The sequence below is a fragment of the Plectropomus leopardus genome, chromosome 6 (assembly GCF_008729295.1).
Source record: "Plectropomus leopardus isolate mb chromosome 6, YSFRI_Pleo_2.0, whole genome shotgun sequence".
In the NCBI taxonomy this organism is placed as follows: Eukaryota; Metazoa; Chordata; class Actinopteri; order Perciformes; family Serranidae; genus Plectropomus; species Plectropomus leopardus.
Window position 1 is genome coordinate 30,737,823 of NC_056468.1, and position 27,793 is coordinate 30,765,615.

Here is a 27,793-nt window from a genome sequence, read left to right on the forward strand (position 1 = left end):
AATGGGTTTTTGAAGAAGACTTTGTCTTTGACAGGCTGACACCAAAAAGTAGTGCTTTATTCTCTTCTCATGGATTTCTCCCTCTGTGACTATTTAACTTTTTGGTTGTATCTTGGTGAAAAATAGGTAGTCCAGAAAGACTCGCTATTCCCTGTTCAATTCTGAGCCCGACACCAAACTCTGACATTACCACTGAAGTTTCAGATAGCGAAAAAAACCTTCTGCTGCTTCTCAATTGTCATTGTAATTGCGCTCAAAATGTCATTGCTGTCACCTTCAGCTGGCCAGTTACCTGAAGGAGCAGAAAAATATACACAACAAAGAAGTTTTCTCAGAAGAAAAGTGAAGGTAATGGAACCAAAATCACTTATTTTGACATTGCATGGCATTGTGTGGATGAAAAAAACCCCATTAAGCTCTTCAACTATGATGAGAGATTAAAAATGTGATTTAGAGCATGTGCATTGTTGTTTTTGAATCGTTGAGTTTTTGATAATTTGCACACAACAAATTGGAATCTTTTGTGGTTCTGATCAAGTGACTTGTTCTGTATGTTCTTCTATTGTGATTATAATGTTACTTTTATTATGAGGTTTAATTGGGTTTCATTTTTCTGCGCTTCAGTGTGAAAACAGAAGAGACCTGAATTTAATAAGCTCAACACACAGACTGAAAATTCCTGGAACAGCGGTGCAGTGGCAAACAGTGGAGAAGCCGAGGGCCATTTAATTAGATCCCTTCCCTTAAGTTTCTCATCCCCACAGCTTCTGCTCCCTCAGTGCCTCACCTGTTTGTTTGTAACTGCTAAATTCTTTATTATATAGACTTATAGAAGTATGATGGCACCAACCAAGCTTCAGCTTAGGGAGAGACAGGGTGGCGTTTTGACAGTGACAGTGCTCTAAGATGCTCAATGATTATACATCTCTCTTCCAATTAGCCTTTGTCAAACAACCCAGAACCAACCGCAATAACCAGTTCTCAAAGGACAGCTGTATGTCAATACTTACACTTCACAATTATCACCAGCGGCACAACACTGACTAATAGATATATTCTGTTCAATAGAGCCTTTGTCTTAATTTAGTTAATGTATTTCTGACACAGTGTGGTTACTTTGAAAAAAATCCATTTACAGTGCAATGGTGAGAAAAACAAATTTCTCATATCTAGTCATGGGTTCAGTGTGTTGTTTTTTTGTTGTTTTTTTCCAAAATCTAGTTACCTGAAGTCAGTTTTTACTTGCCCAATACAATTTTTTTTTTCAATTTATTTATTTGGATCCCCATTAGCTATTATCATTGTCGCAACTACTCTTTCTGGGGTCCATACAAATAAATATTACATCATAAAATAAAATGAATGTAAAAATTATCAGTGGTTATCATCAACCATTTATTAGCGGTTATCATCAACCACTGTTTATTTAGGTTATCAAATGCATAGTTAATCATTATAAAAACTAACCTTGTTTTATCCACCTTGCTCTCAAACTTGCAGCAAACTGCATAATACATACAGTAGTTGGAGTATCTGCCCCATCCTTTGATACTACCGAACTTAACTCCTGTTTCCAGGGTAATGAAAACGCTTACTTTTGCTTTATCACATAAACTTTTTCTTTACCCACCGTCATTTTTTGCAAGAGCCAGATCAGACGTGCACATGTGCAATTCTCAACAGAAATGAGAATGCAAAATGTTTTTTTTATTTACAACTTACTTTATCGGGGAAGTGAGTCTCTAGATGTACTAGCCTAATGTTGCATTTGACTTGCCCTAGGCAATCGGGCAATCCTTATTCTAGCCCTGAATTAAATCCTAATCATGAAAGGCAATATTGTTGTGTGGCCTTAACAGGCAAAATTGGCCTTTTTTTCTTGCTAGCACTGGTAAAGCTATTTCCAGCTATAAAGCAAAAATAAAGCTATGCTAATTGTGCAAGGTCTCTGAGCCAGCTCTGAAATGTTCTTCGAATCTGATGTTTTTTGACGTTAGTGGTACCACAGGGGTTTGAAAGGGGAATTACTCAATAAACGTTGGATGGATTGCCATGAAATTTGGTGCACATGTTCATGTCCCCCTAAGGATGAATTGTAATCATTTTAGTGATTGCTTAAATTTATATAGTGCCATTGTCAGGTCAATATTTCCAGTTGTCCAATACTTTTGGTTTATGCCCGAATATCTGCAAAACTAACAGCAGTCTCATCAGCCTTTGTGGTGCAGTATGTTTAGCACTATTTACCAAAAGCATTAAGAAACTAACATGGTGATCATGGTAAACATTACACCTGCTTAAAATGAGCATGTACGCTTTGTTATGGTAAGCATGTTAGCCTGGTGACGTTTACATCAAAGCATCAGTGTAGCGGTTTAATTATTCTTATTTATACTTTATTTATATTCTTATAGTGTAACCTTCATGACATACAAATATAAAGTGAAAGTACCTAGCAACAGATAAAACAATAAAATATATCAACCCTCTCAGTTATACTACATGTCTACAAATTGTTAATGATTTGACATGTCTCTCCAGCTAGCAGTAAATATTGGCTATATCATTTGTTTTACATTTCTGTGTCTCACTGTCCCTCATGCTAATGCTGGCTCCCCCAAACTGTGTTGGGCATCAATATTATGTCAGTTGAGTCAGATGAGTGAGGCAGGATTTCCATAATCTCAAGGCAAAGCTGACAAATTCCTTGAGTATTAAATAACATATTGTGTGGTTCAGATTGAAACTGAAAAGTGCAACTCTGTTAAGCTCTTTGCTGTTTACTCAGATTGGAAATGTATCTCATATATATCCTGTCTCTGTCACACGCTGTGAGTTGAAAACAGAGGAAAAGCAGACAGGGGTGCAGCTACAAAGTAAACATACTGCAGCCTGGAAGCTGCCTTTTTCAATATTCAAAATTTAATTTATGTACAAGTTGGAGCCACCTGTAAACACACAGGTTCCCAGCAGAGTCATTTATTCCTATTAGCTTGTCATGTCCCTCTACACTCGGCTGGACACGCATCTCCACGCCCTCAGTGGCGTTGTGGCTGAGGGAGACGACCTCACTCCCTACTCAACCTCTACGCCAGAGTGACTCCCTCTGCATTTTTCCAGAGCGGCTGTTTCTTGAAATTCCCTGTCAACACCTCCTTGAAGCACTGCACCCACTCAGAATACAAAACAGGAGGCACTGAAACCTCTGCAGACCCACCAAGGCTGAACCGTACACATACAAATACCCACACAGGTTATTAACGTTCTTAAATCTGATGACTTAGAGCATTTTATACACTTTCCCCTCTTGTGGATTTCGCCTTTAATAGGGTTTATGGAAAATCTATTTAACTTTTAAAAAGTTGCATTCAACAAGCATTACTTTTAAAGACACACCAATCAATCGTCATTTAGTTAAAGCGGGCATACCAAATTAAACATTAATACGTTTCTGTCTTAATTAATAAAATATAGCTGAATCTATTACTTAAATAATCAATTAGTCAGTCCACCAGAACTTAAATGGCAAATATTTTTCGAGCAATAATGCCAAACTTTCCTTAGTTACAACTTCTTAAATGTGCAGGTTTCTTGCTTAATTTTGACTTTTGCAGTCACTGACAGAATATTTTTGTGTTTTGGACTGTAAGTCAGACTTCTGAAAATGTCACCTTGGTCTTTAGAAAACGGGAATAGCCATTTTTCATGTTTTTTTTCTCCTTCATTTTATAGACCAAACAGCCTATCAATTAAGATCGTAATTAGCAGATGAATCAATGAAAAATCATTGTAAGTTGCTGCCATAGCATTTTAGAAATTTAATTTGACTAGACACAATTAGTGGGACAAGATATGATCATGCTTTATTTGTCCCAAAGTGGAGAAATTTGCATTTTTGGTGTTAACAATATTTATGATGGACGACATACAGTAAATGTCACATAGATTGTTGTAACATATACATGTGGCACCAGACTGAAACATTAGTTCATATACTGTTTAATATTGATTAAATGTTATGCAATCATCATGTTATAGACGAGGTTTACAAACTGTAGTCTTTAAAAGACAGTCCACTCCAAAAATTTTTTACAATTTTGTCCACTTACCTGTAATGCTATTTATCAATCTAGATTGTTTTGGTGTGAGTTGTCGAGTGTTGGAGATATTGGCTTTAGAGATGTCTGCCTTTTCAAAAAAAACCAAACATTTGAAACTAAACAGCAATGTCTCTTTCTTTTTTTGATTGCTCAGGCCCCGACGCCCTGCACTGCTGACCGGCGACTTTCCTACGTTCTCCATGCTGTATTGCCATCCTCAGTCAACTCAATGCACAACACACTCACGAGATGTCAACAAAAGGTAATATTCTTACAGCTATTTTCCTAATGACACAGAGAAAGACAGCCATACACCTTCTAAATTCATGTTTCTATCTTACCGAACTTGTTTTCCGGCTATTTACAGTTGGTAATGTTCTCCTCACCACTCGCAGTCGGCTAAGTTGCCTGTTGCACAACACTGACCTCCGGTGGCACATGATGCACACTGCATGCAAAGCATCCTCATTACAGCCTCTCCAGTATGACATTAATAGAAAAATGAGGTTCCATATTTTTGACAGTATTAAATATCAACTTGTCTAGATGTATTAATTCCCTGGTATTCTGTAATAACATGATACCAGCCAAGTCTTCTGGCAACCATATCACCATATAGAAGGAAGCGTGCATCTCCTGCAAGCTTATCAAGCATCACTGAGTTTGCTAACGTTACAGCTCAGCCGAGGAGGACGCCATTATAGCTTACATCCCGTGCTGTCACAAGCTCTCCTCCATGTGTAGATGCAACTCATACCAAAACAACTTAGATTGATAAATGGTACTTACAGGAAGGAAGAAAATATGTATTTTCAATTTGGGGGTGAACTGGCCCGTTCGACACCTTACATAATGACATATTTTTTTGAATTAGTGACAAATTAATACTACTTTTCCTGGTAGACCGAGATCTTGGAATCCCACTGTATGTGCATGTGTCTGTGTTCAAGACGAAATAACCGTAAAGAAGTCAGTAAGAGCAGAAAGAGAGATTTGTGAACACACAAATTATTCTGCATTCCCAACTTTCATTATCCCTTCCTAACTCATAGATAGTGGTAGCTTTTATGACTTCCTCCTGCATTTATCATGAATTATATGCCATTCTTAACTCCCACTGGAAACTGATAACACGTGGATTCTGTGTGTGACTGTGCATACCTGAACAGTGCTATGATTCACATTATTCAAAAAATATCTTCTTTCAAACATTCATGCCATCTTGGAATACGCCTTTACTTTCTACTTATTGCCGTCTTGAGGCGGGCAGAATCGTGATTAAAGATGAGCGTAGGTAACAAAGTAGATCCCACTGTGTGATAGACTCAACTTCACGGGCTACACGGTGATGCTGCACAAAAACAACCCGTGATGAGAGACAGAGAAGGGGGAAAGTCTGCCAAAAAACTCTCAGCAGCTGCACTGCTAAACAAGTACCTGTCTCCCCTTTACAATGCCAATTTACTCACACTGGCTCTAATCAAAGTGGACGGCTGATTAAATGAAAACAGATTGTGGCCCCATATTTTTTCTGCTGTTCCCAGATCGGGGGCGCTGACAACACAAAGCACAAGTCTCATGCTCATTTGCTGATTTTTCTTTATCCACACAGTGTCTCCTAACGTAGGCTTGTTAAAGTGGCAGGGGAAGGCAAATCTCTGAGGGCTCTTGGCCAAACCTTTGAGGTAGAGCTACAATCTCAATAGAGCCTGTCCGCCTGTCAAAAAGCTGCACCTCAGTCTCCCTATCTTTTTCTTGGGGATTTCAGGGAGATGGGATCCTTCAACCAAAACGACTGAGATCGCTGGAGGTTTATTAGGGGAGCTGTTTCCTGCGGAGTAATTTCCATAGACTTCAGGTAACTTGATCCTCAGCCAATAAATCAATGGGGGTTTTTATACAGCGCACTGTCTTAAAGGATAGAGCAGGTTATAGTGCTTGTAAAGTAGGCTTTTTTAAAATATTGTTAGGCTTTTGCCTTCATTATGATAGGACAGCTTAAGTGTGAAAGGGGGAAAGAGAGGGGACGACATGCTGCAAAGGGCCACAGGCTGGAGTCGGTGTGCTAATGGGCACCCCATAAAGTATCCTTCAAGAAATACATCACCCACAAAGGTAGAATTTGTATATCAATAACTCACCCCATGTTACTTTGAATTCTCAAAGAAAATTGCTTTTCTTTTCCGCATGTCCTACACCGAACCAAGAATCCAAAAATCAAAAAAAACCCTCCAAGTCTAGTCCCAAGTCCTCCAGTCTCAGCCTTTTCAAAACAAATTCCTTTAATGCAATACTAAATAATGGAAACACAAATCGCCAAACACACAAGCTAAAAGATAACAGGACAAAAGTTAATTTGTAATGAAATAGAAATAGAAATAGAGGTGATATAAAAATAACCTTACCTTACCTTAAATAACCTAAAATTAAATTCCAAAGTTCTTCCCTCCACAGAAAAATGCTTTATTAACCACCTGGCCAAATTTAAATATTTAATAAATATAATGTGGTATATAAAATAGGCCTGCAGCAGTATACCATTTTCAAAGTGTACTTGCTGTAGATAATACCATTTGAGTACAAATAACAAGTATAAACACACTCTTGGAATAAACCAGTCTAAAAAGATCTGTTTTGAGCTGTGCTGGACATGATATTAAATCTATATCTGAATAATCCACGTCTTGACTTTGCTGACATAAAAACCTTAACCATTAAGCAAGCATTCACTTGGGGTGTCATTGTGATCAGATGCCTGAAATACCTTTAATAAGATAAGATAGTTCTTTATTAGACCTGCAGGGGGAAATATGCAAATGAATAGCTCCTTTCAATGCAAAGGAGCAATGGATCTCCTCCTAACTTCTTTCAGATATCTTATTTTCTCACCCAGTGTAAAGCTGAGCAACCCTAACTACTAAAACCCTTCTTAAAAGGCTACTTTCAGAGCAACCGGGGTCCTGTTTTTACATTAAAGGCATTTCGTGCAAGGCCCTGTAGCACTCCAAGAATTTTAAAAATCAATACCGAAGATAGCAAGTCAAGGAACTTAAGTTGTAATTTGTTCCCCTCTGGCCATTATCAGGTCTCAAACAGCAGAGTTGTGGATCAATTTTGGATGATTTATGTCTGGGTTTTTTTTTCTTTCTCTTTTTCTTTTTTTGGGGGGTGAAACCGGATGATTAAAATAGTCAAACCGGCTAGTGACAAAACATGCAGTCTCACTGCACTGTTCTAAGAGAGAGAAAGAGTTGCAATGAATCCATATTAGGCAGATCTTATATATAGATAGTCATCTACAGTCACAAAGAAATCACTACCTGAGAAACACACACACTGTTCAAACTTCATATGATGGTGTGATGCTCACATATGATGTTATGTTGCTCAAATTCAGAGTAACATTTAATATAATTTTACAGGGGTCTCTAGTGGCTCCTCTGTGCGAAGACAACCTGACAACTGGACCAAAAATTGCGAAGTCTACACTGCTTTTCTTTAAAACTATTCCATTCTTGAGCGCAGTTACAGAAAGCACCATGTTGAAGTTAATTATTCACAGCTGTTAGCATCTCATCAGACCTATAATTTAAAAAAATAATCTTGAGGAAAATAAGTCGTTGTGCACATTTTAAAGTAAAACAAACCATTAAAGACCACACAGATGAATGGAAGTACTGATCTTACTTGAAAATAACTAAAGAATGAATTCCAACAGGAGAACTGACCTTGGCATGAACGGCGTAGGAGGCCAGCAGCACAGAGGCCTCGGGTGGACAGTGAATCTCCTCCTCAAGGATCTTCCTCTTCACCTGAGGAGTCAGTAACCAAATATAAGAATATAGAAAACTTTTAACATAGGCTGCTTTGTATCTTGTGTTTCTGGAGTTTCGTGTTTTTTTGACACGGAATTCTCAATATGTTTCTTAATGGTAAGTTTTATGTGATATTTTCCATTAGAAGCAAGATGGGAAAATATATCGAGTAGTAGCTTCATAATTAGTGACCCTGAAAGATTCCCAGTCTTTGCAAAGTCTCACGTTGTCTTTAGATGTGAGAGGGTGTCAGATTTAAGTCTTTGAAAAGTATTTTTAGTGTCTTTCTAAGTGTATGGTATGCATCACTTCTTTATTAAATGAGTGGAGAGGCAGCGCTGAAGACAAATCCACTAAGGCTGGGTTTTTAGAGGAAACTTTCATCTATAATATAAATCAGGACATTTGTTCTTTGTCTTCTCTTTCAGTATTACATCTCCCTCTCATCGATTTCCACGAGAGGAACAAAATGGTTCTTGTGAGATGAAGGACCTGAATCAGATTGACAGGCGATCATACTTGACTCAAACACCATGAAAAAAGACTTGATACTTTAGAGAGAAGAGTGTCAGTCAAGGGTGAAACACAACTTTCTGACAACTGTGCTTTTGACAGCCACAACTTTATTCCCTTAATTCCACTCTGACAAACACAGGAACCACATGCAGCAAAAACAGTGTTCAGGTACCAATTTTCAGTGGCCACAAAATCAGGTTATTATATGCTGCAAACTGGGTAAATAAACTTCCAGTTGCACTGCTACAGTTCACTGGCACTTGCTCATTTCAGAGAGGTCTGGAAACAGGACAAACTCTACCAAATAAATATTGCAAGACTTAAGTATCATAGCCACATGGGGACCTATTAGACACAGAAACAGGAGCTATACCTAAGCCAACATTATTTCATATGATCATCAAGCTGCTCTGAGAGTATCTGCTTGCTAGTCAGCACAGTATAAAAACACGACAGAAATGTGTGAGTCCTTGAGAAGCTTCAAATCATAATTAGAGAGCGCCGCCCATTTTTATAATTCATGTTTTTTTCTGTGCCCCAAAGCTAGATAGCTGATTGTATGTGTGTAAATACACTTCAGTAGGTAAAAGTGACATATTCAAGGTTTAGGCTTCCAGTTTATAGCTTATGGAAAGAGCAGCTTGTGTATTGACTTAACCGTCAAGGATACCGGTAATAATATGAATTCTTAAAATGGGTGGCAATCCTTTTTAACAAGCTCCCTCCAGATTAAAGTGCTACGTCTCACCAGGTGTCACTGCCAGAGCTCTGTCACCTGTCAAACTAATTGAATCACAAACTTGCAAAACTACATGTAGACCGCAAAGCCGGATTGTGAGGTTAGTCGGCCCGAACACGCTTCAGCCGTGTGCAATTCAATGCTTTAAACCATATGATTTGCAAAGGCAGTCATGCTGTCTTCTGCTTGTTTTGAACTCACAATGGTGTGGAGCCAGAGGTGACAGCCCCTAATTGTGGGGAGGCGCTAAGAGGCTGCGGCTGCAATCTGGTTTACAAATGAGACCGTGTTATCGCTGAGATTGCAGGCCGAGGTGACAGAAGATGTGCATGTGTCTCTCTGTGTGAGTGGTCTAAAGTGTGTGAGGGGTGTGTGTCTGTATCTGGGTCGGTGATCATTTCTGATAAGCGCTAATCCAGCTGTCATGCTTGTGACACTATCTGAACAGAGGCCTGCTCCCGACATTATGGGAATTAATGGGAACAAAGTAATAAGGAGACAGGCGAGTCAAGGCACTGCGCATTTGTATTCTTCTCCCCTTGTAGCTGTGTAGCGCTTGAGTCATTTGTTGGCTGTAGCTTTTTTTTTTGCAAGGTTTCCCTGTAAAATAAATAAATTGTTTCAACTGCCTCTAAATGGATTAAGGACACAGAGAGACTTTTTATATGACTTAAGTAGACAAGTGCCTTCATCCTACTGTAAACAAGCGCATTGCTGTCTCAAGCCATATAACTAAACCATCACAATAGGCTATGAGTGCTATGGGGGGATGAGCATTCCATAGAGAATATGTCATTAACTTGGATAATAACTGAGCCCTTAAAGCCTAATTGGTAATTGATAAATGTGGCTGGTAGCACTGGACGATGGGAGCACAGTTACAAATCTCATCTCTTGCGAGCCGAATGGTGTGGCAGGCTCTGCAGGAATTCCCCAGAGAGTATTAAGTGAAGAGAAAGGGCAGCGGTAATATGTTGTGCATTGATTCCACATGGCTGCACACAATCAGGCCAGGACAATGGAGAGAAAAAAAAGTGTATTACAGAGAGCTCTGCTCAACAACTTGTCAGAAACTCTGTGGACGCGTGCCCCCTGTTGGCACCAGATCAGAAGCTGCAGACTTGGCGCGTCAGCCAAACGCCTGGTGTGCAAGGGTGAAATGGATATTCCTAAATTCACAGCGCATTTTGAAGGCTTTTAAGTGTTAAAGATCAATTATGGTGTTCATGCACACACCAATTTTTTAAGGCATTTATTTTATCTAGTTTCCCAGAAAGATGACACACACTTCTGAGATTTTTTTTATTTTAAAGTCTTGAACACAGAAACCCTCAGGGGAGATTACGATCAAGGAAAGAGAGGTTTTGAAAAAAAAAAGTGTCTGCCCACTAGCCAACCAATAGGCAGTTATCCACAGATTCTTCCGAGAGTCATGTTGGATTTAAGGTTTACCTGTAAGCCTGCAGCTATTTCAACTTAGACAGCAGCAGAGAAAGGAGACAAAGTGTCAGTCAGCATAAGTGCACAAAGAACCTTTTGATAAGGCCTGTATGGCAAGTTAGGTGTAAATTAAATTGATTAGATAATGGCAACATAACTAAATAAAGAATATATCCTGAGCCGAAAGAACAATCTGATTTACCTTGACATGGAGAAAATAAGACTCTAAATATAAGCACAATGACATTACACCGGGTTTACATTATGTATAGTTACCTGTAAGAAAAAGAGATGCTGTGTGATATCCTGCACCAGCTCCCCCTCTGCATTCTCAGGGTAAAACTTGGCCAGGAAGTGAAAGGTAATTGGTTCCTCCTTTGGTATCTCCTGATCCAGAACCTACAACAATTAACCAAATACGTCAGCATTTGCATTCTCTTTTCAAGCCCGCTATGTCTTTGTGAGCAATGTTTACACAGCTCATGGCTGTTACAAGACAGGTATAACATGAGAATCACTTACCCTCTTTTCCATCTTCAGCCAAGCAACCGTGTCTTTGATGTTGTAGCGGAGCCCAAAAAACCACGTCTCCCTCAGTCCCAGAGTCCGGCACACAAAGTCAAAAAGGTCTTTTCCTTTCCACTTGACCTAAAACACATTAATGTTTTAGTGTAACACAATTTGCTCTGAAAAGAAAAGCAAACAATGCTGAATTACCAGAATTAGCTTTGTTTGTTTATCCTGCAGCATGCAGAAATTGGAATTACCATCTCATGAATGTATGCCTCCACCAACCAGTCAGGGCTTATCTGTCCAGACTCATAGGCAGCCATGACATTTTTGACACTGCTTCAAATATAGATGTTGCTGCAAAGAAGCTACATTCTACGATACGGATGCTTCACACACATCTCTCCTTCAGCAGCACAGAAAATCTATACAATTAGCACAGTTTCAAGGCGGACACCCAAAATTAGCGTCACTAATTCAGTATACGACCAAATGTCTGCCCTTCTTTTCCTTAGTTATAGTGTTGAATAATGGCTGGAAAAGGGTTTTTTGCAGAACATTATGATGACACAGTAAAGTTGACTTGTGGCCGTTTGGACATAAAATGTCATCACCTCATTATTTTATCCTATTAAACATTTATGAGAAATTGTGTCATAATTAGCTTATGGATTCTTGAGTATTGCCCAAAAACATTTATCTTGACAACTAAAATCTTAACAGTTCATTGTTGGGTACCAATGGCTGTCTGTGCTAAATTTGAGGAAATTATCTCAAGACCTTCTTAAGGTATCCTCTTCACGAGAATAAGAGAGGTGCAAGGTCACAGTGATCTTCACCTTTAACCATCAGAATCTTATCAGTTCATCCTTGAGTCCAAGCAGATGTTTGTGCCAAATTTGAAAAAAATCCCTCATGGCGTTCTTGAGATGTCGCGTTCACAAGAATGGGATAAACAGATGGACAACCTGAAAACAACAGCTGTCGCTGGTGCAGATGCACACTAACTGTATAAAAATGTACTCTATTAGAACTAAATATTGACATTGAAATTCACAATGTTTGCTAGCTGGCCCTAATGTGTAGAAATGAGAAAGAGAACAGAGGCACTTTATAGGGTTAAATATTGACAGCCATTCATACCATGATATGTCTACTGAATCTAGACATACTAGCATTCCCATCATAACCTCAAAGTCTGGTTCAAAGCAGGGAGTCATACATGTTCTCCTCAGCCAGCTGAGAGCTACAAGGCAGGCATATCAGGCGCACATATCCAATTTAGAAAGCTTTCATCTCAAGCCTTGGAGCTAACTCAAGGCGTAAGCCTCTGTCAAGTGCATTCAAGGTTAACGTGAAAAGTTTAAAACTGCCAGAAATTAGGAAACTGCAATGGGAACTGGCAACTAGGGCCATTAAAAAAAATCCCATGCAAAGATGAATGAACATTTTTTCTATACCTGTTAAATGCTATTTACAAAACCATAATTGATACAATTATCATCCCAGCATAGAAAATAGAAACCTGCAACTAAACCTTATATGCTGCTCTTTGTAATTACCACTTGCAAACTTTGGTGGGGATCCTCCCCTTTAAATACAGAGGTGGTGTCTGCAAGTCGCTTTGATTCCTTTCAGTTGCGGTATCAGCCGTGCTAAACCAAAAACACTGCAGGAAAGCCAAAAATACATATTGAAACCAGCATAAATCTTTTTTTTACTCCACACTGTCTGCAGGATGATTCACACAGCATTGCAGCAAGTCCCCTACTGCACTGAGCTCTACCGCTGACAAAAATGTTCAATTCTACTGCTGCATAAGACGGTGATATATTCTAACACATATAGTCCTCTGTAAAACAGACTCAAAATACCACTTGCGTTTGTTCATAGTTACTTGCTGCCATCTAGTGTCGAAAGTAAAACTCATATATTTTAACCATTTGAAACCTGTAGCAACATAGCTTTTCTTTTGCTGCCTTTAGACTCTTTTTACAAGGAGCAAGGAGCAACTTTGTAAGAAATGTTCCACATATTGCTAGTAGATTTAGAAAATTATTTTAACAAACCTTAGGAAAAAAAATAATTAAAAAAAAAAAGCTAGGTAATAAAAATATTTATAATTATCACGAATAAATATTCCAATTATGTTCCAAAGTGATTGTATTTTTAAGCACTTTTTTCCCGGTAATTTCCTTCCTTTCCTACTTTTTTCTCCCTTTTTTAAAAAAAAAATTCAGATAATTTTCTTGTTCTTTTTACTACTTTATTACTAAATTTTGAGCCATTTCTCCTATTGTTGCTCATTGCTCCCTTACTATATTTTTATTGCCAAGTAGTTGTTGTCGCGTGGCTCAAATGGTGTAACTACACAATAATTCAGCTGTCATTACATATGATGGATAAGCATAAAATATGATTGTTGTTGCATTGAAATGCACGCCAATTGGCAACCCAGTTAGATGAATGTGGATGCACTTAGAGTTGTGATCAGGAAACCCTTTGAGGTAAACATGAATTTAAATAAGCTCAGTTTCTGTATACAGACCTCGCAGCTGAACTCCATGTCTGACTCCATTGTGCAGATCCTGACGTTGAAGTTCCTGGCTTGTTTTCTCATCAATGAGTTAAATCCCATTTTCGCTGCCAAGGCACTTGCCATGGCGAAGAGTTTATAAACTAACTAGTCACCTATTCAAACTCGTCAATTCCTACAAGTTGAGTGCACTATCAAGACATTATCTATAATACTATATGGCGTAGACAGCAGATGAGTCTTTGATTAGTTATTAGAAGAAAGCTGTGCATGTGACTGTCCACCTTTACGATAGCTCGTTCAGGATAAATGCTTTAAAGCAAGTTCAGTTAAATTTCACATAATCACTGACTTCCTTTAGTTCATAAATGTCTCATACACATTTTATGATACTTGTAGTAATTTTACGTTGGCTACAAAACAAAAACTTTACATTTAGCATTAACTGATAGTTACAGTGTAGTTACAGTCCCAAGCTTGTTGCTAACATTAGCTCGGTTGAGCAGAAACTAAGTAAGCTAACTAACATTAACGTTAAATATCAAATATACGCCATTATCTTGCGCTAAAGATATACGTCTCTATACCGTGAGTTTTGTTAACGACTTCCTCTACGCGTCCGAGAAGTTTTTAATCTAATATATCCCATCTGGAAAGTTCAAAACACTTCCGTTGCTGCATATAAACTGTCCTGGCAACGAAGTGCTAGCTGCCTGCTGCTAACCATTTGTTCGCGAGCTCATGCAAAAAGCTATGCTGCGTTCACGTGCCGTCCAGGATGTTGTAATAACAGAGGAGTGCACATTAACGACAATATAATACCAACAGAAATGAGCTTATTTGCGACAGAGTATGACTTTTTTTTTAAAAATGAGATTAAAAAACTGTATACAGGTAAACTGATGACAAAAATGCTTTATGTGATAATGATATTATTGTGTTTTATCATAGTAGCCTACATAAAGTGTATGTCGCCTTAACCATTTGAAACCTGGGTCAGCATCAGTTTTCTTGTGCTTCTTTCAGATGCCTTTCACAAGCTATTTGACCCTTTGATAGCTGAACAATCGCAATGATGTCTTTTAAAAACATGGGGAATAAAGGCAGTTTGCAACTTGGCAGAGAATGTCCCACACATTGGGGGTAGGATTATTAGAAAATAATCCAAATATAGGGGGAAATATCTAGAAAACAGTATTATAAGAATTTTACATTTAAAATAATGTTACAGAAAAATATGATTGAATACTGAAAATTAAGATTTTTTTCAGCACCTTTTAAGATTTTTTTTTCCTTTTTTTACCCTTTCACCTCCTTATTTCCAGGTATTTTCCTTGTAACTTTTTTTTTTTTTTTTACTATTTTTTGCTAGTTTTTGACCATGTCTCACTCAGTCACTTTATTTTGACTGCTGAAGAATTTGCTGTATGTTCATCTATATACATATGTTTTCTGTGACTTAAAAAATATACAAACTGTAATAAAAATATAGTTAAGCCTAACTCTTGTTTTAAGATACAACAGTATCTAAAAACCTTTATTTTTGACATCTGAAGAACTGACCTTACAATCTTCTTTTTAAATCAATTTTATTCCGTGACTTAAAAATAGATTATATCATACTTTTTCATAATATTATATAATAATGTGTTATTGTTAAAATAAAAATATTGTAATTTCATACAGTGTATTGTATTTTTAAAAATAACATTTAATATTCTATTTTTTAAAATATAAATATTTTAGATATACTGGAAACAGATGTAAAATAGATTCTGGAGTATCCGAGGTGCCTGAAGGCATGGATGTATTGTGGTGAAGTCGAAGGCAGCATTGCTTTCTTCTTCCTGCTCCTCCTCTTGACCGAACAACCAATCATAGTGCACTACGCGTACTTAGCCACGCCCCTAGCCCTGCCCCCTGCGCCATAAGTGGGCGGTGCCTAAGCAATGAGGTAATCGGGGTAAACAGTAAAGATGGCGACGCCTGTAGCCGGAGAGGGGCAACAAAGTCTAAATGGGATTATTTCCGACACTCAAACTAAAAAACTGACCGACCTGCCGACCGAGTTGCTCGAACACATCCTGTGCTTCCCTGTCCTCAAACATGTCGACATTTGTAACGTATCCTGCTGCTGCAAGCGGCTACAAGACGTCTGCCATGGAAGAGGGAAGGTCTGGGGACACCAGTACAAACTCAGGTGCTGTTGTTTCTCCTCTGGTCGGAGTGGTGGCTTCTGGTAGCTTTTCACCACTATCTGTTGAAATGAGTCTCCTTGTTCGTTATTATGTGCTTTTTTTATAGTCTTACATCACTCGCTGTCTACTTAAATGTGATTCGTTTAATGCGAAACTAACGTCCACCTCTCAGCCGTTGACATTCTGCTGATGCACCAAATTCAACATCACGCCAGGCCAATCGCGAGCTCCTACTCTGCAGACAACAATGAAGCTTTTTAGCGTTAAAATCTTTCAAAAGTTGCAACATGTACTCAGTTTTATCCAGAAAAGGTAATAATGATTTTTGCGTGACCTTGAATGTTACATATAGCCTGCGAACTGCAGGAGAGTGCAGCTCATGCCAAAAGCTGAGCCCTCCTCCTGACTGACTTGGCTGTTACTCTCTTGATTGCTTTTCTCTGTGCAAAGAGAAAAGAAAACCGTCTGCAGCAGGATGATAAATTAGTTCATAGACATGTTATCTAATGCTTTAGGCAATAGGCTGCTAAATTTATTCTGAGCATGCTATTAAGTGTCTCTAACTTAACAATTTTACTGCTGCCTTCATCAACAGATGGCCAAGACTGCAGAGGTTTTACCGTCAGAATGAGTGCTGTGACTGGCTCAGAGAATATAAAACACGCCATAGAGTTGGGATACAAATACGGAGGACTGTGGAATCAATCTCAAAGAGATTCTTCACTGAAGTTGTAAGTAATCTATTTGTAATCAGGAATGCACTGTCATTATTACAATGTTACATTAGACCTGGACTGATGCATTGAAGATCCAGTGTGTAAGATTTAGTGGGATTTAGTGTCATCTAGTGGCGAGGGTTGCAAATTGCAACCAGCTGAAACTTCTGGTTAGGATTTCTATAGTGTTCATTGTTCAAGAGGGTTTTAACTAGGTGAAGACAGATTAATGGCCTGGCCGATTTTGGGGGGGTTTTGTGCCATTATCCTTGTCTGTGTTTTGTTGTTTTTTTTTAATGATCGCATAAAAACAACAACCCCTAATTAATTAAAAAGTGCAAAGAAAGTGTCAGCATGGAAGAAAATCTCAAGGAGCCATTTTCATTATTATTTTTTTATTTAAATTTTTACTTGACTATACAAAAAAAGTTGCTAGGAACTTGCTGTATTTGATGTCGAAAGTTTCAGTTTTGATTGAACATTTGGCAAAGGCATTTAAAGAAGTTCTGTGTTGGAGTTTGTTATATTCCAAAAAGAGATATTCCAAATCTCCTAAAGAGAGATTTTCATTTTTGTTGTAAATGCATATCAGTTACAAATATTGGTTATTGGTCTCACTACCTATTAATAATCAGTATCGGTATCGGCCTGAAAAACCAGTATCAGTTGACCCTTAATTTTAACAAGAGCCGAATTATATACAGAGGTCTCTTGCTCTTCAAAATAAAAGATCAGGTGATTACAATTGTTTAAAACACTAAATAAAGCAGTTTCATTTTACAAATCTGTGTTTCTACAGTGCTGTTTGGCATGTCAGAGACAGGACCGTAGTCTAACACCTGCTAATAAGTGATCACCATTTTCTCTGGTAACTTAAGATACAAGACATAGAGGGTTTTTTAATGGGAGCCAAATTATTGGCAGATATCTTGTCCTCTCCAAAACAAATGGACTGGGCGATTTAAACCAGTAAAAACACTGAATAAAGCAGCTTCACATTTTTAAAAAATCAATGTTTTTCAGACACTCAGCACAGAGGACTGTTGATTATGATGGCTGATGCAAAAAGGTGAATTGCTCTGTCTAGAGCCAGTGTTAGGTTTATCCTTTCTGCACAACTTTAGAATCATAGCGATGTATCAAGGACCCGCTCTCTCTGTAGATAAAAACACCTCATTTTAAGGTAACAGAAACACAACAATTTTTATTTTCAGGTGATTATGCACTAAAGAAAACTATATTAAATTCAGTTCCTGCCAGCACATCCTCCTAAATCCCACACAGTGGACCTTTCAATACAGGGAATAGAGTAGAAAAAAACATTCATTTGGTTCCTTCACATATGCATTTGAATTTTAAACATTGTTGTTTTTGTCTCTGTCATTTGGCTGGCCTTTTGTGTTTGTGCTGTGTGTGTTTGTGCTGTGTGTGTGTGTGTGTGTGTGTGTGTGTGTGTGTGTGTGTGTGTGGGCGGGCGCATGTTTGTGCAAGACAACGCAAGCTTTCTGTGTTCCAAACTAACCCAGAGATCTGTAACTCAGCCTTGCGTTGGCCAGGTGCTGGGAGACAGCTTTGCAGAGATCGAGTCACTCGGGATGCCAGAGCACTTCTGCGAAGACGAGCTCCTCTTCATTCTCAACTCTGACAAGAGGTGAGAGCAGCCTAGTGTGCACACAGGAAAACTTCAATACTTGCCACACAGTGCATTTTGCAATCATTAATGTGTTTTGTGTTGCTCTGAGCAATCCTCTCTGATTATGAAAGCCCTCGCTGTGTTGTACACTCCATTACCATTAATGTGTCTGTCTTCAATTCTGCGGCCATCATTAGGAAAAGCTTGACCTTGAAGTACTATGCAAAGAAAATCCTTTACTTCCTGAGACAACAGAACATCCTGAGGAGTTTGAAGAGCTTCCTGGAGCAGCCTGTGGAGCAGCAGTCCGCTTTAGAGGGTGAGGCTTGAATACGACTCAAGTTGCACCTTTTTTCACTCATCTGCTATAAACATTAAAAATAATAATAATAATAGCTTTATATATATATATAGCACCTTCAAAAACAGAGTTCACAAAGTGCTTTGACACACAATGCAAAGAAGGACAAGAAGGTTTTGTTGAAAAGGCAACATAACTATAAGAGCCAAACAATAATGCCAAACTAAGGCCAGACAAAATTTAAAGTGGAAATAAACAAAATAGAAACAATTACAAAAGAAAAATAAAAACAACATCCCACACCAGTAAGAGTAAATACAATTCAAATAATATTAGCAGTAAATGTAGAAATAATATTACTAATAATATAATTAATCATGATTTAGACAGAATAAAAGAATAAATTGAAAGACAGACTAAAATAGATGAATTAAAATATCAGACATCTCATAAAAGTGTTTAGAAATGGTTTTAAGAACCAGCTAACCTGTATTCTTCCTGCTTTCAATTTCTCTTTTAAAACACACTTCAGTCACTGACTATTGATGTTGCTTTTCTGTGTTATTTTCCTTTCGTCTTTTTGTCTTTGTGTTTGTGTTTTCCTGTGAGGTTTTTAAAGATTTTTGCTATTTTTGTTTCAATTGTGCTTAATAAATACATTTGGATTGGATTTTATCCTCAAAGCAGCTTTACGTAATGCATTCCCTCTCCTGGTCTTGTTTGTTTCTCTAGGTGCTGTACTGGTGGATCAGTATTGTAACCCGCTGGCTGATATAACTCTAAACAGCATATCGGTCCAGCTGGATGAGATCGCAGAAAAAGTGAAGAAGATGCTGAGAATCAAGAACCCCTCTCACCCCAGCCTGCGTATCGCTCAAGGTGGGCTTTCGAAACTAGCAACGCTCAACAAGAAAACATGTCTTTTTAGGACTTGAGTGTTTTTATTTTGTTTTCCCAAAATGCATTAGCACTGGACACTTTTAAAGCCTAGAGGCATGGGCTTCTATTCCCAGTACACTTTGAAAAAATCAATATCAGTGTGTTTGGTGTCAGCTGCACAAGATCCATATTTTCCCGTTCAGTCTAAAGCTGAAGAAGTTTCATTCCTTGTGCGTGTTACAGGTGACTGCTTTGTCGTCGAGGACTTTGAGCTTCAGAGGCAGGTGGTGTGCGCCCTAAACTCTGTCCTGTATGAGCAGCTTCAGTACAAAGGCAATGAGTTTGACTACTACAACCCTCTCAACTCTTACATCCACCAGGTAGATCCTCGATTAAATTTTGTTTAATTTATGTCACAAGCATTTCAACAATTTCTAAATCTTTCTAAATTTTTAGAATATTTACACCAGTGATACTCAACTTACAGCTCGCAGGCCAAATCTGGCCCCCTATAAGGTGCTGAGTGGCCCCTCAACCATTTTCTAATTCACAGTAAAAATAATGTGGTTCACACTGGGAATTGCTTTTGTACATTTAGTATATATAAAATGCCAGAGTGCATAAAACAAAATCAAAATTGAGCTTCTTCATCAAAGAAAGTGTCAGTGGAAGATCCCCCGTACCCCCAGACTGAGGTGCTGGGTAAGCCCCTAATGTCCTACAATCATAGAAATGTCCTGAAATGCTAAAGATGTCCTAAAATTCTAGAAATGTTTTGAAATGAGACACGTCTTGAAATTCTAGAAACATCCTAAAATCTAAAAATTTTCCCAAAAAACCAAGAAAATACCTAAAATCCTAGAAATGTCCTCAAATCCTAGAAGCATCCTAAAATCCAAGAAACGTCCTCAAATCCTAGAAACATCCTAAAATCCGAGAAATGTCCTTAAAATTCTAGACACGTTGTAAAATTGTAGAAACGTGGTAAAATCCTAGAAGTGCCAAGGTGCTAGAAAATGTACTAAAATTGTAGATACATCTTAAAATCCTACAAATACCCTAAAATCCTAGAAACATTCTAAAATCTGAAAGGTGTCCTAAAATCCTATAAATGTTTTAAAATCATAAACGTCCTGAAAAACCTAGAAACATCCTAAAATTTGAGAACAGTCCTAAAAATCTAGAAATATCCATTAATCTAAGAATTGTCCTAAAGTCCTAGGAATGTTCTTGAATCCTTGAAATGTGGTAAAAACCTAGAAAGGCCCTAAAATCCTAGAAAGGTGCTTAAGTGCTAAAAAACTTGCTAAAATCATATAAACAACCTAAAATCCTAGAAATGTCCTAAAATCCTAGAAACATGTATTGAGCTGTTGCGACTGGCCCCTGACCTCATGTCATTTTGCAAAAGTGTCCCTAAGCAAAGCAAGTTGAGTATTACTTATTCATACTTTCATTTAACTGACTAGACTTTCTTGTTTTTAATTTAGGTGCTACTTCGCCGTACAGGCATTCCCATAAGCCTCTCTGTCCTCTACATGACGTTAGCGCGGAAGCTGGGCGTTCAGCTGGAACCTGTCAACTTTCCCAATCACTTCCTGCTGCGCTGGTGCCAAAAACCAAGAGGGTACGTTTTGAAATTAATAGCTGTCATATTCCAGTTTCAGTCGTACAAAATAATATTATGCATAGAATTAGTCCCCCATACAGATATAGAGACAATGAGTTAGTGCTGACATCACTCATCACACATTACACAGTAATGTGTAGGAAATGCAGCCACATTGATTTCTTTGCTCGTCCCTCATAGGTTTGTGTTTCATTTTGGGTTTATTCTAATTTTTCTTATCAATTTCCCTCCTTATCGAACTGTGGGTTCCATTATTGTTATATTCTTTGTTTATTAAAATAAACCAGACTGTGTTTAAGCATAATTTGTTTTTAAGTAGATTTTGGCTGCCATAAATGGTTTCTGAGGTTTTTGAGTTTCTTAATTGTTGCTGTATTTTCTGAGGTAGAAAATACAGCTGTAGGCTTTGAAAAAAAATCTGGGATATCTATTGTCTTGAAAAGTGTACGTCAGTATAGCTATAAATCTAAATTTATGTGTACTTTGTATCTAATTGTAAAGTTAACTTTAAATGTAGTTATATTTACTTAGTTTTGTGACATTGCAGTGTTAAAAGTTAACTAGATCATCAACCAAGTTTTTTTGTACTATATATCTGTATTCTGCTGGCTGCAAACTTATCAGTCAAATTTGTATATTCTTAAACATATTAAGCAAAAAAAAAAAAAAAAAACATTATTAACAGATCTCTTAACTTCATCATTGGCAAAATCCCCTTCGTCATGAGTCAGACGAACTTGGTTTACTGAACTTGGTAACACCTAAAAGAGCAAGGTGATTTCACTTGTCATTTTTAAGTTGCAACAGCCTCACAAAATTAGTCACATTTTAAGTTAATGTAACAATTGGGTGTAAACATAAATTAGATGAATAGCTGTATTTACTTCCATTTTTCAAGGCAACAGTTTGCAAGATTATTTAAAGATCAACTTATCAGATTTTACAGTGTGGAGACATGGACTCAAGATCTTCCCTACATGTTATTTTTCTTTTTCTTTTTTCATTGTTGCATTGTTGTCACTAGTCCAGTGCAAGGCAGCCTTGTGCAAATTGTGAATTGTATCAAAAAATGATAAACAACATAAAAAATACAACAGCAAAAAAAAAAAGAGAGAAGACAGATAAAGCGATAAAAAACTTAATAAAAAACTAAAACACTATCATAGGTAAACTTATATCAAACGAGTTCAAGGAAAACGACCAGATTTGGCCCATTTCTGCACTACCAATCAAAACACCCCTATAAACTGCGCACATGTGGTACAGTCCGGGTCCCCCTCCCCGATAAATTGCTTTGGACTCTCTCATCTCGGTTTCGGCATATGGACCAGGAAACTCTGCGGGAAGGTAGCGCCAGTTGGGATAGTCCACACCAAACCATTTGTAACATGAAAACGTTTCAAGACAGTATTTTGAAAATAAACGGTGTGTTTCATGATTGTATTTTTTAACAAATGGTCGCGTGTTTGGATGTGATGTTTGGATGAACTGTTGACATGCATAACACAGGAAGCTGAAATGAGCCGGCACTAGCTTACCGTGCAAATGCTATGCTAATGCTAAGCTAATGGCAATGATTCTTAACCCAAGGCAAGTGATGCACAGTGATGTTAGCATGGCACAACACAAGCTAGTAGCAACAATCCTAATGGACGAAAAGTAATTGTATGTCTCTTGGTTGGATGTTAAAGCTGTGTGAAACCTACCTATTAGCAGACATGGAACAACCCCATGACAAGTTTGTTGTTTTGTACTATCTGGTGAATCTGAGGCATTATAATTACAGTAGGGCGCATGAAATGCAGAAATGTGCTATGCTGCAGTCATGATTTTGCTGTTTCACTGCTGTCTTGAACAAAGCATTTTCCACACTTCAGTAACTTATTTTTTACATTTTAAAATGTAGTGTGCACACATTGAGAGTTTATTGTGTATTATGAGTACTTGATTCTGATTGGCTGTAGGGTGACATGGGTGTGTTTTATTTTTTTGTTTATTTGTTTTAAAAAAATGCGCAGGCGGATTACCTAAACGCGCGATATTTATTCATATTTCGCGCGCGAATTACTAAATTACGCGCGCGACTTGTTCGCATTTCGCGCGCGAATTAATAATACAACAGTACAGCACATAAAATGCACTTTTTCAACCTGTCAAAAAGTGATTGCAGCTCATAGCTTGTCACTGAAATCCTGTTTTTTCTTTAAGAATGAAATAATTTCATTCACAGTGATCATATTTGACTGTTCCCGCCCACTCAGTCCCTTTTACCCGTTTAAATGTCTTAAAGGAGCAAAGAGTCGAGCAACAAAATACAGACAGCAAGGCATGCAAATTAAATTCACTATCCAGTTGTGATCGCTGGCATTTAAACACGTTCCCAATTCTTGCGCGCAATCAGAAGTCACACAGCAGAAACCCGCCGCCAAATCAAATTTCATGTTTCTCTGTTGTATTTAAGGCGTCTTCGTTTTGTTTTTCATGAAGCTATTACATGTACATACAATATTTCCGACGCTGTGAGGGTAGCATTTGAACGCACCTACCTAGCGTTTTGCTGCTTATTGCTGCCCTATTATTTAACCTATTATTTAGCCTATTATTTAAAGTAGGGTTTTCTTCAAGTCATTTATCTGTGTTTTTTGCATGTTTTAGTAAGATGCACATGTTTAAAAAAAAAACACATCCATGTCACCTCCCTCGCTCTGTATGATAGGGCTGCATGATATGTTAAAAAAATAAATAAATAAAAAAATTCACATATATATTATCTTGGCAGATACAACAATTGCAGTATGAGTTTTGATAATATTTTGGTTAAGTTTGCAACCCCACAGGGTCTATTATTTCCTGATAACATACACCTACTAATTACTTACAGAGAAACTGTTCACTGCTCTAAATGAATGTGCTGGTTGCATAGTTAAGCTATAATTTGTTTGTGAAAATCTTTATTGATTTGTGGGCTGTGACATTGCTGGATAGCTAGCTAGTCTTGTTAATCACACTGTCAAATTACATTTACTGTTTGTTAGCTCTTTAGCTATGAGCTGAGCGAACTAGAAATATCTCCCTTTATTAAGTTGTATCTAAGGTTGTAGTAGTGAACAACATCTCCATTGCATAAGAACTTTATGGAGCAGTTATGATTGTTTCAGGTAATAATCAAAACCTCAGATGTTACTAGAGAACCTGAGATATGGCTTCAGATTTTTTTTTGCAAATACATAAAAGTAAAAATAAATGGTCTTGGTTTATGCAGGATATTGCCAATATCAAGAGTTAATGGAATAACCAGAGGGAACTTTCTGATGCGCAGTCCTCCCACTAATTCCTCGAGATAGAAAACTCGTCAGGCATTATCCCGTATTTAATACCAAATTTGTATTGGGTGTAAGTTTAATAGATTTACATATTAGCTTTATTTACTTTGTCTCTCCAGGAGTGAGGACATCTATGACTACGTCTACATTGATGCCTTTGGTAAAGGTAAACAGCTGACAGCCAAGGAGTGTGAGTACCTCATTGGCCACCAGGTGACGGCAGATTACTACAGTGCCATCAGTACCACTGAGGTGCTGCTCAGGATGGTGGGAAACCTGCTCAACATTGGCAAAAGAGGGTAAGTAAAAGTGAACACCTGACTGTCACTGCTCAGTGTCTTCTGCAGGAGAGATAGGCTCATGAAAGATAAACATATGGTCAAAGAGTGTTATCTAAAACTGTATAACTTTAATGCATTTTATTTCTGTTGATTAACTTTACACGCACTCTGTGGTTTCTTTAAGGGAGGGCAATGAGAAATCCTACCAGCTGCTGAGAGACTCTTTGGACCTCTACCTCACTATCAACCCAGATAATGTGCAGTACCTGCTGCTGCAGGCTCGCCTCTACTTCCACCTGGGCATCTGGCCAGAAAAGGTCAGAACACACAACCTGATCGACTGTTTTCTAACACCATAATGAATTCATTTCAGTAAAATGTTAACTAAACTGTTAAGCTATTAACTAATTAATCATTCAGTAGAAAACACTCATTATTCATCCCTTGGCATTTCACCTAACCACCACTGATTTTTGTCCTCTGTCCCAGGTGCTAGACATCCTGCAGCACATTCAGGCGTTGGACCCCTCCCAGCACGGGGCAGTGGGTTATCTGGTGCAGCACACGCTGGAGCACATCCAGCACAAGAAACATCCAGTTACACCTGAGGTGAAGAAACGCAGCGCTCCAGAACACCTGGAGGTCCAGTACTCAGTCGGGCTCATCATGAAACACAAGAGGTGGGTCACACTAACATGTAGAGCGGCAAGTCCTCGTCTCTGTTAACACATCACTTTGTAAACTTATTAAATACGTTATCTTAGAAAACAAGAGACTGCTGACTTCTGTTCCATCCCTTCCACCAGGTCAGGATATAACTGCGTGATATACGGCTGGGACCCAAAATGCACCATGAGCCAGGAGTGGATCACCACCATGAGGGTCCACCAGCTGTCCAACGGGGCCAACCAGCCTTTCTACAACGTCCTCGTGCAGGATGGAACGTGCCGTTATGCTGCACAGGGTATGGATCACCAGCATGGTGATGAAAAATATCCTTTTGGTGAACACATTTTTGCATGTTGTCAGAGGACTTACAAGAGAAATTAAAAAAAAACCCAACAATATCATAAGTATTTATATATTTGATAAATACCCTTGGGAAGGAATGTTTGTTTTTTTTTTAACTCTCCAGGCACTAACTATCAAGTGAAATGGCCAGAAACTGAAAACAAATTTGGTTTTTCCAAAGTCACAAAGTTCCCATTTATGTCTGTTTACTCTTGCAACAAGGCACAGCAAGAATGCATTTATGACGCCAAAAATCAGTACCACCCTAATGATGCAGTCATACTTTGTGCAAATCGTATTGATGGTTATTTGGGAGAACACTTCATGATGCAGAAATTAAATTGGAAAACATAACTGATATGTTATCTACTAAAAACACAAAAAGGAAACCGCCAGCTGATAAGAGAAGAGGAAGTCAGTAGCACAAACAGTGGAAAATGTGAAGTTCTCATACAGTGTAGTGACAAAATATTACATGAGAACATGAAGAAAATGTAATTAACTGCAGAGAGGAGAAATAAATCCCTGTCATTTCTATTTACACATTGGTAGGTTCGTTTATCTACATAATAAAAAAAAGAAAAGTCATGCTCAAATTACCCTTCATAAATGCATTTTTATAAGATTACTTTTAAGAGCAAAATTCTGCAAAGTCTAACTCCACAATGCTTGATAATGCCATATTAATGTTAGGTGAAGTTCATACTTTATATATTGATTCAGATGAAAAAAAGCTTGCAAGCTGCTTTGAGGCAAACACTTCAGTGATGCTGCACACACTCTTTTTGTGACTTTAATACATTTTCCCCACTTAAGAAAGCTCCTCCCTAACAGGCGGACTCATATTCCCTTGTGTTTAGCTGCTCAGTCTGCTGATGCTGCTGCTGCCGCGCAGCTTTCATTGTTTGTGTGTGTTATCTTTGCCCTCTCCACCACTTCAACATTAACCTGCAGACTCTGTTTTCTACAAACCCCGCGGGAGATTTGTATTGATCAGTCCCTGTGCTCCCATCTGCTGCTCAATCTGCTTTGCAGGAAGTGAGAAGACACGAAGCTGTGATGCTGAAATACATTACACTTGACATTTTCTTGATAAACTGAATATTTTGATGTGCACGTTGTTTATTTGACCTGGACTTGAATATATATTAGTAATGGTGGAAACATTTTTTAACACATTTTTCTTTTTTACCATTTAGGCTACCTTATATTTGTCATACTTTTCCGTTTCTCAGAGAACCTAGAGCCCCACTCGGCCCCCCTGGAGATCGGCCACCCAGAGGTGGGACGTTACTTCTCTGAGTTCGCCGACACCCACTACGTTGCCAACGAAGAACTGCAGACACGATACCCAGAGGACATGGTTGAAACTTTGGGCACGGTGCAGGAGCTGTACCACAGACTGACAGCTGACTCTGGGAACGGGGACCAGGCTGCTGCCACAGACCAAAGCAACCACCAAACCATGCCCATGTAGCAAAGTAGCTGTGTCCAACACCCTGACGACCAGGGCTAACCAACTACTGGTCACCCATTCTCAACTCACAGTCACACATACTAGACCAGGACATGTGTAACGGAGAGGTTTTTGTAAAAACTAGCCAGTAAACAACATTTTTACAGTCAGGTCCCTGCACAGGTCTGGACAGATTTATTTTCACGTTTTCCACTTTCCTCAAAACCTAGAGATTTTTTGATACATTTGTATGTGGTAATTTATTTCCGTCCTTGCTGACAATTTTCCAAGTGGAGTACACTTGATAAAGAAAAAATAACATCCACACATTAAATTAAAAGGAAAAAACAAAAAGTGATGACAATAAAAAGGTGGAAGCTGAAGCTTAAGCTTGTTACACCTACCCTTTTTACTTAGCATATATTCATGAGTATCTCATTTACTAATAAGTTTATATAATGCACGAAAAAATCATAAAAAAAACAATTAACAAAAAAGAAGAAAGAAAAAAACAAACAATAACAGCATTCCAAATTATTTCACACAAAATAATAATCATACCTTGGTTTTATATTTGTTTACCACCATATTTTTAAACTTTTTTTTTAATTTGCAAGGGAATGACTTAGTTTAAATTCATTGTCACAACCATATCTAAATCCATTTTATGAAAATAAAGCTCAAACTATGGAGTGATATGGCCTAGTTG

The 27,793-nt window shown here is 38.0% G+C and overlaps 2 protein-coding genes across 3 annotated transcripts in view; one reads left to right on the top strand and one right to left on the bottom strand.

Moving 5' to 3' along the window:
- The window catches only part of nf2a (neurofibromin 2a (merlin)), a 37,506-nt gene extending 23,174 nt beyond the window's left edge, over positions 1-14,332 (bottom strand). Inside the window, exons 1-4 of the mRNA XM_042488378.1 lie at positions 13,669-14,332; positions 11,133-11,258; positions 10,887-11,009; positions 7,829-7,912 (exon numbers count right to left, since the gene is read on the bottom strand). Coding sequence (XP_042344312.1) covers positions 7,829-7,912; positions 10,887-11,009; positions 11,133-11,258; positions 13,669-13,782 — 447 coding nt within the window. The 5' untranslated portion in view covers positions 13,783-14,332. The remainder of the gene's footprint in view (positions 1-7,828; positions 7,913-10,886; positions 11,010-11,132; positions 11,259-13,668) is intronic.
- Positions 14,333-15,627: 1,295 nt separating this feature from the next.
- fbxo21 (F-box protein 21) lies at positions 15,628-27,612 on the top strand. Of its 2 annotated transcripts, none has more exons than XM_042488804.1 (12): positions 15,628-15,856; positions 16,450-16,585; positions 18,112-18,221; positions 18,401-18,522; positions 19,237-19,383; positions 19,627-19,763; positions 20,874-21,010; positions 24,456-24,635; positions 24,802-24,934; positions 25,107-25,297; positions 25,424-25,581; positions 26,864-27,612. In XM_042488804.1, the coding sequence occupies exons 1-12, from the start codon at positions 15,633-15,635 to the stop codon at positions 27,103-27,105; spliced, it is 1,917 nt and encodes a 638-aa protein (XP_042344738.1). In that variant the 5' UTR covers positions 15,628-15,632; the 3' UTR covers positions 27,106-27,612. The 2 variants fall into 2 exon arrangements, with proteins under 2 accessions (XP_042344738.1, XP_042344739.1); XM_042488805.1 differs by having other exon boundaries at positions 18,127-18,221.
- The last annotated feature ends 181 nt before the right edge of the window (positions 27,613-27,793 follow it).